General features: G+C 39.1%; 1 protein-coding gene across 1 annotated transcript; it reads right to left on the bottom strand.

The window, feature by feature from the left end:
• Window positions 1-12,747: 12,747 nt before the first annotated feature.
• On the bottom strand, window positions 12,748-18,850 carry LOC118827369 (zinc finger protein 502-like). The gene is made up of 2 exons (XM_036598707.1): window positions 18,761-18,850; window positions 12,748-15,670 (listed from the first exon to the last, which is right to left on the bottom strand). Exon 2 carries the CDS (start codon window positions 15,526-15,528, stop codon window positions 14,494-14,496), a length of 1,035 nt encoding a protein of 344 aa, XP_036454600.1. The 5' UTR covers window positions 15,529-15,670; window positions 18,761-18,850; the 3' UTR covers window positions 12,748-14,493.
• Window positions 18,851-21,559: the final 2,709 nt, after the last annotated feature.

The raw sequence follows: 21,559 nt of genomic DNA, 5'->3' as shown, positions 1-21,559 counted from the left end.
TGGAGGTCTCCTGACCGTTTGGGCAAGGGGCTTTTGTACAAGAGCTTCCATGAAGGCCGCAGACCCTCAGGGACAGAGAGATGGGCTCTCCATTTGGAGTCACATCTCCCCTTCAGCTCATGAAAGTGCAAGTATTTAACACAGCTCTGGTACAAAGCCTTCTTTCCAGCTGTTGAGAAAGGCAACTTCTGTAACCCATTCAGAGAGAGAAGTTGCCCCTCAGTAATCTCAGGCTCGGAAACAGAGGGGCTAACAATCAACTCTGGAAATAGCATTCGGCCAATCCACCAGCCAGAGCACCAGCCACAAAAGCCTTCAGAGGTGGAGGCAAGGAAGCTTTAAGAGTATTGATTAGACCCCCAATCACTCTGTCTGATTTAAAACCAATGAGCTCCATTAAAACCACAGCTGATCGCCACTCTTTCTCCCCCAAATCAATCAGATGTCGAATTCGTGTTACTCCTGCCTTCGTAAAGGCGGTAGCGATTGTGCTGAACTGGTGAACTTGCTGAAGCAGAAAGGGGTTAGAAAATAAAGGCTCGTCCAGACCATAATGTGAATCATTGTCCCTCGTCACTTTAAACAGCCCCCATGCCTTTAAAACTGAACCATAAAACCCACAAACCCACTGTAGTCGCATGGCCGTCACTCTGGCCAAAACCTGTATCAGCCCTTGACCTTCTTCCGCCAGGGGCAGATACAGTACTGCAGGTGGAAGCCAGTGATACCCATCCCAGAAGAAGTCTACAAAGGCCTTCTGAACATGATTCAGTAAATCCACTGGGGGGTCCAAAACAGTTAGCCTGTGCCACACCATTGAAGCTGCAAGATTATTAATCACCAGCACCCTTCCCCGGTATGATAACTGAGGCAGAGCCCATTTCCACCTCTGGAGTCTCCTCAGAATCTGTTCTCTCAGCCCTTCCCAGTTCTTCTGCATATATGCATCTGTCCCAAAGAAGACACCCAGCACTTTAAAGCCCTCCAGGTTCCAGGAGCACTGCTGGGGGAGCCGAGGTGGGCTCTCCTGAAGCCACTGTCCTAATAACAATGCTGTACTTTTGCTCCAGTTTATCCGCGCTGATGTGGCTTCCTGGAATTTTTCAAGGCACTCACTTACCCTCTTTACATCACTCTCATCTCTAACAACAACTGTTACATCATCAGCGTACGCTGTCAGTTTCACTGTTACACCCTTCTCTGTACTGGGCTTTTGGGCTGAGACCCCACGGAGCCGCTTACGGAGAGCCACTAGCAGTGGCTCAATAGAAATGGCATACAGCAGTCCAGAGAGACCACAGCCTTGACGTATCCCCCTGAGAGAGAGAGAGAGAGAGACCTCAGTGAGTTGGGGTGAATGGAGATAAATGGGTAAAAGTTAAAAGTTAAAGTAGTTTCTAACGATTTGTCCGGGACTAGAAAGTAGAAGGATGTGTTTCAGTAAAAAGCAAACAAAAAACAAAAAACCCTTACCTGTATAGCTCCTATTCTCTACAGCAAACAGGAGAACGCTAGCATTACTGCTACTGACTTTTGATTGGTTAGCATTACTGTTACTGAGTGCTGATTGATTAACATTACTGCTACTGACTTTTGATTGGTTGTCATTACTGTTACTGAGTGCTGATTGGTTAGCATTACTGCTACTAGTGCTGATTGGTTAGCATTACTGTTACCGAGTGCTGATTGGTTAGCATTACTGTTACTGAGTGCTGATTAATTAGCATTACTGCTACTAAGTGCTGAGCTGTTGGGATTACTGCTACTGAGTGCTGATTAGTTAGCACCACTGCTACTGAGTGGTGATTGATTAGCATCACTGCCACTGAGTGCTAATTGGTTAGCATAAACTGTCAATGAATGCTGATTCGTCAGCATTACTGTTACTAAGTGCTGATTGGTTGGCATTACCGTTACTAAGTGGTGATTGGTTGACATTACTGCTACTGAGTGCTACCTACCGAGTGCTGATTAGTTGGCATTACTGCTAATGAGTGCTGATTGGTTGGTCAGCTAATCAGCTGATTGGCTGAGTAAAGAGGTTTGCACTCACTGACTTTATGAACATAAATGAGGCACCATTATAAAGTCCTATAACACGAGTTCAAAAGCGTGTTCTGTGTTTGGGAAATGAATGCATTCTTCTGCATAGAAATGTTTAAGCATTTACAAACTAAGATTTTGTTGAAATGCTGCATATTTACCCATTCATTTTGGACTCGCTCAGGAGTGCCCTCTAGTGTTGGAAGACATAACAGAGTGGCAATTGTCCTCTACAAATTCTCTGGCTGTATCTCAAATAGCTCTCTGCACCCTAAAATAGACAGTGTAGCATATATACCATAGTTTCTGCTTACTACAGAAGGTAAACTGTACTAAACCCACCGTTTGGTTCTGGAATATGTGCTTCACTCTAAGCCTATTTTCAGTCTTCTTAGCACGTTAAAAATAGTTTTTTTGTCCAGATTTCAACAGTACTACCAACTCACTACTCAATACGTACTGACGTAAGTTTTTTATTTTGTAAAAAGTCACAGTAAATGTACGTCATGTGCAGTGCTTTCTAAAAGTATCTAAGTTTTATCTAAAATTCATTATTTGGTGATATTATACTGTGCCGAATGGTTGTGATGGTTTGTTCCTTCACCATGTTCCCAAATTGTTGCTGGGCAGCTCCTGCAAACAGTGTGGCTATTTGAAATGCACGCTCACTGCAGTTCTCACTCATTCCTGCTATCCACCACATAAGAAGCCGATCAGGAAGTGATACAATTGACCTCACCTGTGCCCAGTTGCATAAAACACCTTACACTGAATTTTCCTGTAAGATTACCTTTAAGTATTTTCTAAGGTTAACTGTGTTGCACAAAAACACTTAAGGTGTTACCGAAGAGGTTCCCTAAGTAAAATGTCATTCACTTCTACATTTTCCCTTAACAATCGGTTTTCCTTTAAATAATCCCTCAACTATTGTTCCTAAGTTCCTTAACTGTCATTTCTCTTAGGATAACTTAAGTGAAAGAAAATGCTCCCTTAAAGGTCTTAGCCAGCGTGAGAAGCTGAAGCAATGACTGTTTTGGAGGTGTTTTAGGGGGAGAATTCACCCGTGCACTTTCTTTATGATAGACAGACTCCTATGGCAAAAAATACTGAGAGAATACAGATTTGACTGTCGCTAATGTATAAACTACAGTGCACTGGAAGACAAGCTGGACCGCTCCAACATTAGTCATTAAATATCAGTTTTTGTCACATTTCCATGACTCGTTCTCTCAAAACTTAATGTGTTTTAGTCAGTGCAGGCCTATCTGCTGAAGGAAATAATATATTCAAAACAAGTTAAATGTACATGAAATATATAATCTAGACATATTTGTTTTTATATTAACAATGCATGCTAATGGGTGCCGTGAGCTGTGTTAGCCTACCTAGCCTGCAAGGTGGCAGCCATGAAGTCAAGGATTTTTTTTTTTTTTGTTTTGAGAAAAAATGAAAGGTTGTTTGCAGCCATGCAATTATCCAACATATATCTTTGTTAAAACAGAGATTATATTTTAAGCTGTGAGCTTTACTCTGATCCACTCCACCACTACAGAGCCTGAAAAATAGCATAATTGAACCTATGGCTAAAGTCCGCCTGAGGAAAGCAATTGACTGACTTGCAAAGCGGCCAACCAGAGTGATATAACACGACAACAGGCAGGCATATGCAGAGTCAAAACGTTAAAAAAGACATGTATGCATCAATATATTTATTTGTGTCAAGTGTATTCAAATGTTCGTGACACATTTGTCAGTGGAGTTTTTGCCTGAAGTGTGAGCTATTCTGCATGTTTATGTCCTCTGTGTGTTGGATGCCCACGTGTGGAAGTCGCTCTTTGCCAATGGTTAGACCAAGCAGTTAATTTTTCTTCTTGGCAGGACTAACAGGTTTGAGGAGAGTCTGTTAGTTTCAGTACTTAGCTGCGCTAGTTTAGCTGCTAATGGTAAGTTCTGATAATGAGAGATCGCTGTTGTGAACACAGTGGCAAAACCTCAGTCACTGTAGTAAAACTGTCAGCGTTTTCCCTTCGCTAAGAGAAACATCTAAAGGGATTTAATTCAACAACCGTAATTAATGGCCTTTGGTGAGGGAAAATCTGCCCTTAGGATCCATACTTCATTCAAAATCTTAAGGCGTTTTAGCCAACTGGCACAGGCTCTTACACCAAAATACTTCAAACTTAAGGTCAAATTTTCGTTTTGATCACATTTGAAATCACTAGTAAAATTAGACAAAAAACACTCATAAGTCGTTTGTAGCATCCGGTTAAAATAATCAACAAAAAAACGGGATTTTTCAGAATCTGGCCATCGCGCTTGCGCAGATGTCCACAATGGCAGTTGGGGGTGGGGGGGGGTGGGGTGTCTGGCGGGGGGCGCTTTCCCCGCTCGCTTCGTAACCAGCGAGCTGATTGGCTCTTTTTACTGAAGGGCGGGACTTTCTCTGTAAACAGACGCCATGTTGAGCGTTCCGAGATTTCCCATTCATATTTTAACACTGACTGTTCTCCTCATTTCTAGCTGCTCTGGTTGTGGTCAGCAGTCCTCGCCGCTGATGCAGTGTTGATGGAGGAGCAGAAAGAAGAGCTGAACTGTTGAAGGTAGGAAGCTGTCCGACACTTTAACACTCACTGTTCTTCATTCACTCTGAGACAAACAGCTGGAGACACATTTGAGTTTTTCATTCTGCTTCCTTTGGTCCTGCTTCTGTAGTAGTTTGGACGCCTTCGTAATATATGTGTTTATAGCGAAGCTAAAGTGGGTGGCCAACTATGGAGACAAGCCTCCAGCAAGCAGTACATTATTTGTAAAATCATAACGTACCGTTTTACTTGTAATAAATGAGTTAAACCTAATTTCAGCTCATTTTCGTTTGTATTTTCACTCGTTTAACGTACAGACAGGTGCAGCTCCCCACTTGTAGTTGCAGCTGATACGTTCAACAAGTCAAACTACTGTGATGTGGTGTCATATAGGTGCCCCCACAATGGGATAAACTTGACCTACAGGTATCTTTCTGATGAAAAAACATGAAGTCATGAAGTTCCCTTTTAGATACCCTTCCAAGTGAGAAAACACGATGAAGTGCCTTTTTAATGGATAGAAAAAAAAACACTAAAGAAAATAAGATGCATTGCCCGACAGTCTCCCCTACAGTGTGCCATCCAGGGCAGTCTTCCCAAAGTGGGTGATGTGACAACAATAAAGGGGTGCTGCCAGTTAATTTCATAAGATATTGAATTTACTTTTCAAACCCTTCTTACATTCAAAACACTTTGTATAGCTGCCAAAAATATTTTATGCATTTTGCAAGCGGCCTATAAGTTATGCAAATATCTATCTAAAATTTTTATGTAATCTCATCTGCACTGTTTGTGTTTTTAATTTTTCAATGTGCCCTTTAGGTTATGTTAGATTATGTAAGGTTAACTGTATTTGAAAGTAAAGACAATACATTTTGTGACACAAAGTTTAAAATAATCATTCTCTTTGTTACAAACTTACATTTGTTTCATCCATTTATGTTTTCAGTTTTAGTCACACCCCCTCTAGAATGTTCAGATGTCAGAGGGGGCTTAATACAGTCTCAGGTGTAACCCTGACATCCTACTACAGTGTGTTAGGTAGGCAATACAAGTTTTCTTTTATAGTTGTAAAGGTGGAGCTTTACCAATGATGCATTACTAAATATTAATGTATGTACACGGCAAGTGCTTTTATAGATGGCTGTGTCATATTTTTTAGCCTAGATGTGTAGCTAAACTGAAGCATACAGAAAAGGAGCTGAAAGTTGTTGTTAGAGGCAGCTTTTCTCTGAAAGGTTGGGTCCAAAGCTGCAACAGTGAGGGAGGAGGTAAGGATAAAGGTATGCTTGTAAGTCCTAACACTGCTAGCTATGTACCGGCTTTGTCTGCATAGTTTGGATTATCAGTAACATGGTCAAGAAAGCTCATTTTGGACAGAAAAACATGACTTAAACATTTAAATTGACCGGCTATTGATCTTTTTAGTGTGACATTGAGGGAGGTCAATTCCAATCAAGTCAAGTGGGCTAGTGCTGTATCACATGCCCCATGTTGTGCAGTACGTTTATTTTTTTCACCACTGCCCTTCCTCCAGTAATTATAATAAACACTATATGATTTTTTCACTGACATTAACTTACTGTAAACAATACATGGCAAATACTGGTCTGAATGCCGAAGAGAAGTATAAGAAGAAAGAATATAAAGAGCGGTCAACAATGTTATTTCTGCATCTGTCGCTCGTTCACACTCTCACTATGAAATTAATTTTCCTCTAAATTCTTTTAGTTGGCTTTTCAGTTATCTAGCTAATGGCAGTGTTAGCCTAACCCCTTTTGTTTGCCTCATGTAAAACCAAAGTAAAATAGCTAACAAGTAACTGAGTAAAAACCCTCAGCCACAAATCCATACTGTAGCTGGGTATTTTCTCAAAGTCTGAAATTGTCTTAGAGCATACAAGATCTGAAATGACTGGCCGAGTTGGTGGGTTCCACTGTTTACGTTACATTCGTAAATCTCTGGTAGCACAGCAGAGGCAGTGCAGCATTAGAGCAGCAGTAGTGCCTCCTCTAGGTGGTGCTCTGCTATTGAGGTATATTGCGAACAAGAATAAACTATAGATGATTTGAATTAGCAGTGTACATTTGCTTTGTTCAGATTCTTACTGTAACATTTTTACTGTGGTTACATTTACTTTTCTATGTATTTGGTTAGTGTAAGCTTTGCACAGTTTGTAGCCAACATCAATAAGAGTTTTTTTTTATTTATTTTTATCTGTTTAAGTGTTACTTTAAACTGTTTTACTGTTTTTCAATCTATACTGGCTAAAGCTCGAAGCACTTTATAATGCTGTAATATTAATGTAATGTAAGTTGTGAGTAAGAGTTTTCTTATAAACTTGCACACCACCAACATCAGATTTCTGAAAAAATAATAACAGCCTGAATAATCGGTTATTGGTGTCCCTAATTCCTAATTATTGGTATCGGTATCAGCCCTGGAAAAAAAAAAAAAAGTTTGAATCCTCAGACAAAAAACATGCGAATGTTTAGGAATCCATGGTCAAATTACACATTTTGTTGATTTTTCTAAATGAAAGATTAATACATTATATTTATGAAATAAACTTAAATATGACACATTTCTACAGATTTAAATGCAAAATTACCATTTATTTAAATCCAATGCATTTTAAAATGTGTGTGTGTGTGTGTGTGTGTGTGTGTGTGTGCATGCGCACAAAGGTTTGGGCACCATTTCAGTCAATGATGATTGTGGCCAAAGAGATTAATTTTTGTTTCATTAGACCACAGCACAATGTTGGTGATGTTTTTGTAACAACACTGCACAGTAGGCCAGTGCATCACTGTTCATGTGCCAGCCAAATCTTCCTGCAGGTCTTTGGCAGTGAGGTGGGGGTTTTGCTTTGCATACCTGGCCAGCCTTTAAGCAGGTTTTACGTAGACATTTCTTAGTCTCTCAGATGTTGCCTTGACTTCAGTAGTTGTCCTTAACTTAAATTTCTTAATGTTATTTCAGACATCAAAAAACTTTATAAGCAGAAAGCATTCAGATATATTTTATATTATTCTCTTACATGTAGCAATACGACATACAGCGGAGGATCCATTTAGTGGAAAAATGTACTTAAGATGAAATGTATCGAGTTTGGAATAATGTTGTTTACCACAGGATGTGATGGTGGCAGTCGTGGAATAATACTTATTTTTGCCATAGAAAAATCCAGATTTGCCTCAGATTTCTAATGTTGCCATGATGACACGACTTAAGTGGTCAATATCTATTTGAAGAGTTTGAGTAATTTGGGTTTGCACATCAGATGGAAGTTTGTTATTTCTTTACACTTTCTGCCAGTTGATGTAAGTGGAGCATTCATGATTTGGATCGGAATACTTTGTTGCATTGATCATTGAGTTTAGATTTTCTTTTTTCTTTTTCCAGAAATGAATGATGTCCTGCTTCAAGTCTTCTCCTGCACTTGACCCAGCTTCAATCTGCTTCCGTAAATACATCAAGACAACCTACTAAGAGGAATGTAAGGTGATATATAAAAATATGGCATCCAGAAGACGTTCTGGTACTAAGCAAACATTGTCTGGTACCCTCCACATTAACACATCTGAGAGACAAGCACAGAAATGCAGCAAGGAGAGAGCCCACTACTGCTTGGAGTGTGGAAAGAGTTTTACTCAACAGAGTACCCTCAAAATACACCAGCGCATTCACACAGGAGAGAAGCCGTATCACTGCTCAGAGTGTGGGAAGAGTTTTAATCGCCAGAGTCATCTTAAAACACACCAGCGCATTCACACAGGAGAGAAGCCGTATCAGTGCTCGGAGTGTGGGAAAACTTTTAATAATCAGAGTAATCTTCATAAACACCAGCTTATTCACATAGGACATAAGTCGTATTATTGCTCAGAATGTGGGAAGAGTTTTACTCAACAGAGTCATCTCAAAACACACCAGCGCATTCACACAGGAGAGAAGCCGTATTATTGTTCAGAGTGTGGGAAGAGTTTTACTCAACAGAGTACTCTTCAAGAACATCAGCGTATTCACACAGGAGAGAAGCCGTATTACTGTTCAGAGTGTGGGAAGAGTTTCAGGCATCTAAAGACTGTAACGACACACAAGTGCACTAAGAGCAGCGGTGGAAATGGGCAGTAATGAGTGTAACACCTTCTGAAAGTACAAGTCTCTAGGGAATGGTTCTTCCAGTCCAGATTTCAAACCGTTTTTAGGGAAAACCACCTATTGTTGTTCTACACTGTTTCTAGAACATAAACTGAAAAGAAATCCTGTGCAGATCACAAAGTCAAGCCTACAGCTCCTACAGGTACTTCAGAGTCCACCCAAAATTAGTTTCATTTGTAATGTATGTTGAGACAATTGAGAAGCTTCACATTCAATAATAAGAGGTTTTTATTTTCTAATTTATATCTTAGCTTGGGGGGTCTAAACTTTTTTCAAAACAGGCCAGATCGGACAGTTTTGGATTGGTAAGTGCTTGTAACAAATTGTTGATTTGTTTTTTCAGAGAAACATTGAAATGGGACTAATGAATCAAGTATTCCCATTCAAATATTTACTTGTTCAAAAATATATTTTGTGAGACAAACCAAATTAAAATCTGTCATTTTTTGGTTTTCTTAGGTCACGTTTTTTACATATCAAATAAATGACAGCATTCAGAAATCACTTGATTAAATCAGAAGAGCAGCTTAAATAGCATAGTCACATTTTTGTTTGGTATTAAAGGATTAATACTTACTGAACTACTGAGTTTGCACTTAAGAAGTTAGTGTTGTGAGATTCATGTAGATTGCAGTTGCTATAGTTTCTCTGCCTTCCCCTTTAACATCCCAGCTTTGTTTTAGGTCTACTGATATCAAATTCACTACAGACTTTTGACATGTGAGGCACACACATTTGCTGTGGCTCTCAGTAAAAAAAAAATATTCAAATTCAAAATTGCCGGTTCTCAATTTCAAGTATGTGCTTCATGGCTGTAGTCTTGACTAAACCAAATGCCATCATTAGCTGAAAGGAAAACTGCAACATAATGGTGACTGGGCCACTTATAACAAACTCTAAAACAGAAGCCCCACAGCTTCGTTTGGCTTTGGGGCCAGACTTTGGACACATCTGCCTTATCTAATATAGTGTTTCGGATGCAGTGATAGATATTTTGACAAACACTGACAGTGTTCTTGGCTACCTGAGACCCTCTTTTGCTCCTGTGATTCCTACACCTTAACTAGTTAAGACTACCAGGCTACAACTTATCCATGAAGTTTCCATTACTGTTTTCAGAGACTTTAAGGACTGCTGATGTTCTTTGAGATGCTTGGAGAGTGACTGATCCTTGAGGAGGACACTATGACATGAGATAAGGACGTCATGCCCATTTCCAATCTATCCTACCAGACATGGAGGTGGCCGATGATACAGAAGTTGGACCTGACTATCTTCATCATTGTAGAACTGGTAAAAGGTGACTATGTTGGGACATTCAGGGCCTTGGACTGGGAGTGACTCTTGCTGACATCATTATGACGCGTTTGAGGGACACTATTTTCGCTGGCTGAATCTTACCAATGATGCTTTGTTCCTGAACCAATCAAAGACTGCATTATAATAGTTTTGATTTGTAATGAATCAATATGTGTATGCAGCGCTGTATATAGATTGTGTAATTTACATATAATTTGGAAAAAATTTGTAACTAATGTCACTAAGTTTGTGTTTTTATCTCTCTCACTCGCTCTCTCTCAATTTTAGCCTACTGATTTCTTTCTTTAGGCTTTTGTTTAGCTAAGCCTTTCTGTGAGTGTGTTTTTGTGAATGTGTTAAATTGATTATTTTTCTGTTTTTCTCTGTTTTTTGATCATTTTTATGTCCATGTAAACCTGAAAAAATCCTAATAAATTTTATATTCTGTTCTTTTTTTTCAAATTCACTGTGTGGTCTTCTTTTTAGTTTTTGGGCTACATAGCATTACAGAAATTATAATTGAGTGTTTTTCCTACGTTTCTGAATTGTGATGCTGTGGTAAAATACCCAACACAAGACAAGCTTAACCTTGCAGTTCTCTTGGGCAAAAACTGGCTGTGAATGCTGTTTAAGTGATTCCAATATGCTATATAACATAATAGATGCAGACCTCTTTTTGTTCTTGCTGTTGTTGTTCCTTAATGTCCTCTACTTCAGAAGCAGAATTCAGAAGCAAACTCCTCCACTCCTGCCCTTGCCTTCCACAAGCCTTGTCCCAACTGCACCCTCATCTGGACTGCAAGCGCACACCAGTGAGCCCTGATCGATGAATCGCATCTCCTGTGCTGATTTATTCCAGTTTCAGCTCTCTCTTCCACCTATTTCATCCTTCATCCTCCCCCCTTTCATCCTGCACCCTCCGCCCCTTCCTTCCCTCTACCTCAGACATCCATCCCATCTGAGCTCCATCTCAACCCAGCTCTGTCCCAGTCTGCTCCATCTCAGATCAACTCCTGCAACCCTGCCCTGCAACACCTTTCTGACGCTACTTGGCTCCGTCTCAAGTTCAACAACTTCTTGGTTCAGCTTCAATGTGTCTCGGTTCTGCAACTCTTTTCTGACTCCACTCTGCTCCATCTTGGATCAGCTCCATCTCACATTGACTCCAACACAACTTACCTCTGCTTCATATCAGATCAGCTCCAGTACAGTCATTGATGATAATAACTGATAGACTGTTAGCTTTTGTGTTCTTCTACATTTACTCACTAAAGATTCTGCTATTTAGTTTATATCTAATTTATCTAATAAACTTCAGATTTTATGTTAGAAATGGGATTGGAAGGCATGAAACTACTGATTAGGGGTTAAATATACACAGAGCACAGCACCAATTCATTTAATCTCCGATGGTACGGTCAACCCTAATTATTTCCTATTTATGATCACTAAATCCTCCTGTTAGTACATGATATTTACATCTCTTTAATTTATTACATGATCAATACTTACATCTGTTAATATATTTGTGCTTGTTAGTGATAGATATTTGTATATCTGTTAGTATATATACATCTGTTTATATTATAGGACATAATATAGCTGTTAGTATATTTGCATCTCTTTTAGCTTTTAATGTAAGATAGATTTGTTGCTACATGACACATTTACATTTGTTAGTATATTTACATCTTTTTAGATGGTACTACATGATACATATTTACATCTCGAAACTTATATTTTAAAATACATTCAGCTCAGGGAGCTAAACATTAAAGAAAAATCACTCTTTCAAGTCTTGCATGGTGGATAATGAGAACAGAAGGTGAACAAACCTGCAGTTAGCCTGTCAGTTAGCCAAGTGCAAGAAATTGTTGCAAAGATTAGCTATGAGGCAGCTATGAAATCATTTGCTGTGAAGCTTCTCTTTTTGAGAGGCAAGTATGTGATCTTAGTACTGCATGAGAAATTAGCTCCTGTTTTCCAAATGTCAACATTGCTGGGCAGATGGCAAAATATATGATGGTGCTTACATCACTGATCGCAGAATTTAACCAGCAATGTCAAGACTTTGCTGCCATTGAGATGGACATTAAACTGTTCTCAAGCCATTTCCCTGTTGATGTGGACGAACTACAGGAGGATGTGCAATTGGAATTCATTGAAACGCAATGTGATGTTACTCTCCACAGTTGCCACCAGATGCAAAATCTTAGTTCACAATTCACCTTAACAGCACTTAAATCCCACCAATTGAGTTAGTCACTCAAATAAAAATGTAGTGTGACAGTAATCAAGCACGTCTATTATTTCTTTATTTGTTGTATTACAGAGAGTCCATGGCCCATGACTGCATGTTTTCCTGCCTCTGGCCCCCAACAAGAAAACTTTGGACACCCCTGGTCTAAATCAATCCACCATCAATTTACCAAACTCTTGTATCTCCAAGTCTGTGACTTTTTTTTCTCACCACATGGCGCTAATTCTCAAGGTTGGTGAAACGCTCCACTGATATTGGGATGCTGAATTCACATAGTGCTTCTGTATGTGGTAGTTGAGGTGGCAGAGGCCAGTTCTGTGTCTTCTTGAGCTTCCTCACTAAATGAGGCCAGTAAAGTATGTACAAACTGTCCAGTTGGGAAAACATCATGCCAATGGGATATGACTCACAAAGAAAAGTTTATCAAATCCAATACCAAACCCCACTATATACATACCTATTCCACACGCAAAATACAACATATACAATTAATACGTCTTCTGAGATCTTAAATGTAATATGAAAAGTCTTTGATGAGTAAACAAATTAGTCCCACCTGTTTGTCCTTAGAGCAACTACAGATGGTGGGCAGGCAGTTCTGACGCAAGCTGGCTGTCACAAATGTGACATGCCCTTACACTGGTAGGAACAAACAAGCCAAGTTTCAAAGAATAACACTTTAACTTTTGGAAGGGATCAAACAAAAAAGATTTCTTGACAAGGACACATGTAAGAACCGAGAGTAAATCTCAGTCCCAAATGGCGCACTCACAGTCCTGAAGTCCACAATTTCACGTGCACATGAAGGATGTAGGCTGTAGGGTGTCCCATTTCTCATTTTGCTGTGCGAAACGATGCTTTAGAGAGCTCTCTTTGTGCCTTTGGGCGAGGACTTCAGCAAATTGAACTCTTTCAAAAAAATTCCAAAAAATACCAAGAGGACCAAACAGAAAGATGGTTTTGTTTACAGCTGCCTAATCAACATAGCAGAGAAGAAGATATTCAGCATTTGTTTACAATTTACCTGTAGATAAGCAAATTAGCCCATAGAAGAATAACATGACTGATACAGCACTGCGTGTGGCATATCTCACTTGTTTAGCCAAAACCCACACCCTGTAAGTCTGCATGGTGTTGACATCCCCAAAATGGGACTGGACTTATGGATGTTTGTCAATCGACTCACAAACACATTTCATCTGACTTCTATATGTACAGAACATGGGCTTACGCCACCTAGTGGGTCAAATGTTGGAATATTTTGAAAGAAACAGATCTTTTGGTGGAGTACTAGGGAGAGCAGGCAAGGCACTGGGAAAAGAATGGTCATATGGTCAGAAAGTTTGAACAGTACAATACTAACATTAAAGACAGAAAGGCAGGAAGAGTGAACTAAATCAAGAGTTTAGCCTTTAGCGTGGGACATTTACATGTTATACAAAGAGCGAGATGAGAAATCAGTCAAAGTGTGTAATCAACATTTATCAATCATGCCTGACAATAGCTAAGTGACCACAAAACAGACAGCGAAGATGGAGAAAAAAAGTTGCAAATTTATAGTAAAAATGCAGTGAGAAACAGACAGAGAGGACATAACAGCAAGGGTGAGCGGTTCAGATAATTCAATGAGAAATTATAAGTTAGATTTGAGAGGACAGTAGGGTAACAATGTAATCATGGAGCAGAGTAATTTAAAGATAAGGTAATCAAAGGATAACAGATGACAGATTAAGAGCACTGTCCATAATCACAGCTGATTTATCAGTACTATGTTACATTGTTCTCTGGAAATACTCCATTAAAATTGTCTTTGGGTGTCAAATCTTGGAGTAATTCAATAAATAACACTACCAATAAGTGAAGTTAAAGTTACTAAGTAAGTAACTGCTTATTTTTGAATGTGGAGTCTCTTTTGCTTTCAGTGTACATTTCAAATGACACCCGTACTGACAGACTGCTGCAGAACGTGCTACTTTGGAAACTGGGCTGGGGAGAATATGAAATACAACACCTTCCCATTAACAAAAAATAAATAAAAACAGGTGCTTTTCTCTGTTTATTTCTTATAATTATGCAGATTTTTTTTTAAATCTGAGCTGCTAACACCATTCCCTCCAGTCTCCTGGAATGCTGTTAAGATTACTCTCATTACTGCCTATTTCTACCAATGCTTTTAATGCACTTGTGTGTCTTCTCAGTATATGAATGCCTGAAACTCTTCCCACATTTTGAGCAGTAATACGGCTTCTCTCCTGTATGAATGCGCTGGTGTTGTTGGAGAGTACTCTGTTGATTAAAACTCTGCCCACACTCGGAGCAGTAATACGGCTTCTCTCCTGTGTGAATGAGCTGGTGTTTTTTGAGAGTAATCTTTTGAGCAAAACTCTTCCCACACTCTGAGCAGTGATATGGTTTAACTCCTGTGTGAATGCGCTGGTGTTTTCGGAGGGTACACTGTAGTCTAAAACTCTTCCCACACTCTGAGCAGTGATACGGCTTCTGTCCTGTGTGAATGCGCTGGTGTCGTTGGAGAGTAATGTGTTGATTAAAACTCCTCCCACACTCTGAGCAGTGATACGGCTTCTGTCCTGTGTGAATGCGCTGGTGTTTTTGGAGATTGCTCTGATAACTAAAACTCTTTCCACACTCTGGGCAGTGATGAGACTTCTCTCCCGTGTGAATGAGCTGATGTAGTTGGAAAGTATTATATTGTTTAAAACTTTTTTCACACTCTGAGCAGTGATATGGTCTCTCTCCTGTGTGAATGCGCTGGTGTGTTTTGAGATTACTCAGCTGATTAAATCTCTTCCCACAGTCTGAACAGTAATATGGTTTAACTCCTGTGTGAATGCGCTGGTGTCGTTGGAGATGACTGTGATCAATAAATCTCTTCCCACAGTCTGAGCAGTGATACGGTTTCATTCCTGTGTGAATGAGTTGGTGTCGTTGGAGATGACTCTGCAGAGTAAAACTCTTCCCACACTCTGAGCAGTGATACGGCTTCTCCCCTGTGTGAATGCGCTGGTGTCGCTGAAGATGACTATGATGATTAAAACTCTTTCCGCAGTCTGAGCAGTAGTGGTTTCTCTTCTTGCTTTGTCTCTGTGTTTGTCTACGAGGTGTGCTCATGTGGAGGGTACCAGATGATGTTTGCTGAGTACTGGAGTTTCTTCTGGATGCCATATTCTTATATTTAACCTGCTTCAACAGCTTAACGTTCCATTTGCTGGAATGCCCTGATGTGTTTAGGGATGTAAATTTGAACCGTGTAGGAAAGTGGACAATAGTAGCAGGAAAAGACGCTGAAGCTAGATGACATTCAATTCTGGAAGAAGAAAAGACAAAAAGTCAATGGAATGCAACAAAAGAAGCCTAACGAATGTTCTACTTACAACAAATGGCAGAAAGTGTAACATTCCATCTGACATGGAAATCACCCAATTGCTCAAACTTTGCAAAATAATTTTTAGCTTTGTGGAATGTTAAACAGTAAAACATGCATTAAAGTATTTGATTATAAGGTTTATATATGTATATATACATCCTGAAGGAAATATAGTTATCCTTTCTGCCCATGGTAGTTTCAGTAAACATTTCAGACAGTTTTCTAAGCAGTTCTTCAGTGTTAAGTTCTCTTTTAAATTGGAAGTGGATGCAAGTGCTAGAAGAGCAAGAGAGGAAGTACTTTTGGAAGACATGTTGATCATCCAAGTTGTTATTGTTCAAGGAGGCTTGACAAGCCTTTTACAGCTGTATGACATCTTTTACAGGTGTATGTAAAAGTTTGAGCAATTTACACATTTTGTTGATTTTCTAAGCAAATTTACTTTCTGTGCTATTCACTTTTAATTTTGAGTAAAAGGTTTTTAAGTAAACACCACGTTTGCATGGAACACACTTAAATATCACACATCTGCAAAAGGTTCTTGCAGAATTATGGTTTATATGCTGCTTTTTTCATACGGGAAAAAATGTTGCATGTGCATAACTTTGGCCAGTCTACAAGCAATGCCTTCTCAGAGATTTGTCTTAGTCCTCTGGATCTTGTGTTGACCTCAAGAGTTATCCTTAACTTCTGTTTGTTAATGGCCTTTAAAATAAAATTTAAAGTTAAAATACAAGCAGGAAGTGTTCAGATGTCTTTTATAGTCTTCTTTTGCTTCATAAGAGTCAATTATCCTTTGTTTCAGATCCTCTGTAAGCAGTTCAAATGAGCTCTTGGCCCCTGAGTGTCACCAAAACACCCTGAGAGGTTTGAAGGGTCACATCATTTGAGATGTGGAATTGCCTACGCCTGACTTAAGGCCTAATATGCTGAGACTTTACAAAAACAAAAAAGATGTAATAAATAATAATGAAAAAAATATAATTTTTAGTTTTACTTAGCCATAAAATAATATTCTTTTCATTTGTCATATAAGCCTTCAGAGGAGAAAAGACTGAAAGTTGGTAAGTTTGGCTTTTGTTCAACGTTGATCACTGGTTGTTGGCTCTCCCCTTAACCGGTCAACCTACTCTATTAATAGAAGAATACAGTCTAATTACAGAGAATACAGACCATTTAAAAAGTGCCTTTTTTACAATGTACATTTCAATTTCCTTCTTGTTAGTTGAGGCTGTTTGTCATATGTTTAGTAAAGGGTCTTTTTCTAGATTAGAGTTAGCATGACCTCCTCCACTTCTGGTCAAGTAAATCACCATTCCCAGAGAACCTGTCAAAATGTCCTACTGTATCAAATATTTATAGGTCTGTGTTATACACCAAGTTATTATACTACACTAATAAAGTAATTGCATGGACATTCACCTCAGTGTTATGCAAAATGCAAAAAAGTAAAAAAAAAGCACATGACAATGGATGAGGGAGCAGTCTTTACATCTTCAGTGTGGGGTGACACCCGATGTTGCATTGTCATGAACTGAGGATTGAGGAATTTGGTCAAACTGAGCTTCATTTTAGCAGTTAGCTGTTTTTTTTGTTTTTTTTTCACCTGGTACATTACCATGATGTCGATTTAGACAGGAAAGTAATTTGCTCCATAATTATTATTTGAAAGACCTGAAAAAACTACAGACGTGGCACAGTTGTACTGGACTGGACAAATTACAGTATCTCCCCATGTAAAACTAATCCAACAAGTTAGCCTAATGCAAAGATATAAAGTCTATTCATTTTTTGTTGAAATGCTAACATTTTTTCCATTTTGCATGGTTGCCATCCAAACCCCTGCCCCCTTGCTGTTCCCACGGCAACATCCCTATGTACTACTTTAAATAAAGGCATCTTTTTACCTTTTTAGCCTTAAATGAATCTTGTATTCAAGTATACATCTTGTATATCAAGAGTTACTGCTTACTGTTTAGACTGCTTACACCCCCCTCTAAACAGACCTCAAACACACACCATAGACACTCCTACCAGCTGTTAATCTACCAGCCATTGACCAGCAACCCTCACCCAGACGTTCACAGGTCTCAGGAAGCACTTCATATTGTTCTAAATATAACTGCACAATTATACCCACAATGAATGATGGCATATATCAGTCAATACTTCTACACATGTTCAATATGGCATCATCTCTTTTTGCTCTAGGGGAGAATTTTCTCCAGTACATGATATTTGTGTTTATCTGACATATGAAATGTTGGAACAGGCAAAAATGAGGTAAGGCCACATTTAACTTTAGCCAGAACTTTGAGTATAAATGACTGTTATTTAACATTTCACAATGTGCATTGCATCCACTTTAACACGACTAATTATGCTCTTTTCATAATGAACCATGCAGTTAGGAAGTGTTTGTCCTGACGATTTCCAATAAAGGCATAAATGTAATTTATCATAACAACGAATAATACTGCCATATTGCCTAGTTTGCATGTTTTATAACAGAGTGATAAAAGTTGCTTTATGTGTTCACAAACAACGTAGCAGAGAAAGGCACATAATTAAAGGACATATCTTTACAGAGCTGACTTAATAACATTAGCACACAAAAGAACAGAAGCGCATGAGATAAGCCAAGAATCATTATACATACATACATACATATATATATATATATATATATATATATATATATATATATATATATATATATATATATATATTTTCTGACACAGGGGTCTTTAACAAAGCAGTATTTCTCATTGAGCCAGACAACTTAAGCCCAAAGTCAACCCTGTCCAACAGGAAAAGAGCTGAGGGACATTCCTATTGGACAATCCTCATATTAGGGCTTAAGTTTTCTGGCTGCTCACATTACTCAGCTCTGTCTGAATGAAGCTGCTTCTGTGTTTAATCTATTAAAAACCCATTAAATCTTATTTTCAGAACTCAAATGTGTCTCCAGCTGTTCGTCTCAGAGTGAATGAAGAACAGTGAGTGTTAAAGAGTCGGACAGATTCCTACCTTCAACAGTTCAGCTCTTGTTTCTGTTCCTCCATCAACACAGAGCGCGGAGGCGTGGACTGCTGACCACAACACATCTTCTGCTTCTCCGCTTTAGTGCAGTTGGAGAAAGTTAGATACAGAATTAGCGCCACCACCTGGCCTGAAGCGGGTTCACGCTGGAACCACGCAAACATCGAAACAGGCGGAACGGTCGTTATTTTAAATCCCACCCATATTCAGTCAAGCCCCGCCTCCAGCGATCTGATTGGGTAACAGCGGAGTAAAGAATTCAGAGAGGATTCATGATTTCCATTGACGTCATATATGCTTTTTGATTTTATGTAGCATCAAAATTCAGATTAGAAAACATACATCATCTAAACCGCTTATCCTTCTGGGTCGCGGTGGGGTGCTGGAGCCTATCCCAGCTGTCACTGGGCGAAAGGCAGGATACACCCTGGACAGGTAGCCAGTCCATCACAGGGCAGACAGACATACACATTCACACCTAGGGGCAATTTAGCATGTCCAATTAGCTTAACTGCATGTTTTTGGACTGTGGGAGGAAACCCACGCAGACACGGGGAGAACATGCAAACTCCACACAGAAACGACCCTGGTCGCCTGGCCGGGAATCGAAGCCAGGCCATTCTCGCTGTGAGGCAACAGCGCTACCCACTGCGCCACCGTGCTGCCTGTTTTGTAATAATGCAGAATTTGATTTTTCATTTTAATTGCAGAAATTTGTGGATTTCTGAAATATGCATTAGCAGGTTGGTTATTCCTCCTTTAGTTCTTTATTAATGTTAAGTTGTTCAGTTCTCATCCATCCAACACTGTAAAAATTTTATCTTAAAAAAGCTTTAAACTGGACTGCCTTAAAATTTTGAGCTTACAATTCTTAAGTCAACAGAATGTAAGACATTTAATTGTTCTGTGAACGCTAGAATTTCAATGAACCCAACATTGTAAGGCAGTCTGGTTACTTGCTTGAAGTTAAAACAGAAATCTGCAATATAAAACAGACAGTGAAATATTTTTTTGTCTCAAAAGGCGGGAACGAACGAGTGAGCCGCACAGAGAGCTAGAGAGAGAGTGACACCTTTATGTGGAGAAAATGAATCATCCTAAAACTGTATTTTACACACAACATACCGCAAACCATCACTGTTCAACACTCATAACAAAATCACCCCTTTTTCACCAAGAGCGCAGATTACTCATAGATAACTGATCTTCAAATCACTCTCCATCTGGAATAGAAGCTAGTTCACTCACTGCTTTCAGAAAACTCACAGCTGCGACTGCACCTACTGCTGGTCATCTTGACTCATGTTTGCAGTTTCACTCCAACAGGAAAAACAGCAAACAAAAAGAGGAGTGACTAACTGAGTGGAGGCTTTGGCCTAGTGCAGTGTATCCAGTCATGCTGCACAGTTTAGTGTTATCCTGCTCTAGCACACCTGATGCAGCTCAAGAAGGACGTAACCATTAGCTAATGATGCGAGTCAAACACAGGAACAACACTAAACTGTGCAGTGGAGGTGGGAAACACTGAGCTGCTGAAAACATACAAGCAGATTTCATTAGTCTGTGTGGAGCATGCGGGAACTTCTCTCATCTGCTGGCGTTCTACTCAACTCTGATGAAGAAAGTTCTCTCTAGCAGATGGACATTGAAGAAGTGAGAAAAGGTTATGAGTGAGACGGCGGCAATCTTTAATAATATTCTGGATTTTCTATATGCAATAAATGGAATTAACATTAATGTTATCACTAAGGTTTAGTAGCTCTGTGCCAACTGTCTTTACAGTTTTCTTGAGGGTCCACTTATGATATTTGTGTGATTTTATGCAAAAACAGACATATTTTCATATTTCACACAAACATTTCCCAAACCTTCTTTATCCCTTACAATTAAACATGCTGTTTTTTTACTGTCTTTAACACTGATATGTGTAAAATATCTCTGTTCTGATTGGCTGCCCTGCATTATACTACATTCAAAAAGTCAAGACTGAAAGACTTGAAGTGCAACTTCAGCATGAATGGGTGGGGCTAAAATGCTGCAAGTGGATATATGTAAATGTGCTAGTTTTCTTGACATCACAAAAGTATTTAATCCAAAACAACATTACTGCAGTATAGTTTTCCTGTACAACCTGTATGGACTAAAGAGTGAATTATATGTTTTGAAACTTATAACTCTTTTATTTAACAAAGTGAGGAAAACTCAGTGTAATATGATATGGACTCTTTAAGGTCATATGCGTCATAAGGTCATTCTTTGGAGCAAGAATATAAGTTAATAAGTCTTTTGATGTGAGCACTCAAATAGTGCAGCCTCCATTTTCTTGCTGATGCAGTTGGTGTTAAGAGATCATTTAAGATTATCTGAAAGGAATTTCATGCTGTCAGTAATTTGGACATATAAGCCGCTGATAGAAATGGGGGTGTGATCGTCTCTGGCTTTCCTGAAACCAGCACTGACTTGTCCTAAATCCTGAAAGCTTTCTCTTATAAAGATTAAGTAGAAATAATTTGAAATATAATCATGACAGGCAGAGTAAGTCCTTGTATGTGTAACTTAGCAAAATAAAGCAAATCTGATTCTGAAGTAAATGACAGGGAACAAAAAAGTCATCTGCATCTATTAGGTTACATAGCATGGCAAAACACATTAAACAGCTGTATTGACAGCCCATTGTTGGAAAGCTTTATCACAGCATGACTAAAATAATAATATAGAAATGTAAGAAAAACTTACATTCATTATTTATGTAATGCGATATACTCCCAAAAACAGACCACAGAGCGG

Source organism: Colossoma macropomum, unplaced genomic scaffold (genome assembly GCF_904425465.1).
Source record: "Colossoma macropomum unplaced genomic scaffold, Colossoma_macropomum, whole genome shotgun sequence".
Lineage (NCBI taxonomy): Eukaryota > Metazoa > Chordata > Actinopteri > Characiformes > Serrasalmidae > Colossoma > Colossoma macropomum.
Note: the sequence above shows the minus strand (reverse complement) of the source record. Positions and strands in the feature narration are given on the sequence as shown.

Bases quoted from the DNA above. Each gene is read 5' to 3' on its own strand.
- LOC118827369 (XM_036598707.1), bottom strand. From the start codon at position 15,528: ATGGCATCCAGAAGAAACTCCAGTACTCAGCAAACATCATCTGGTACC.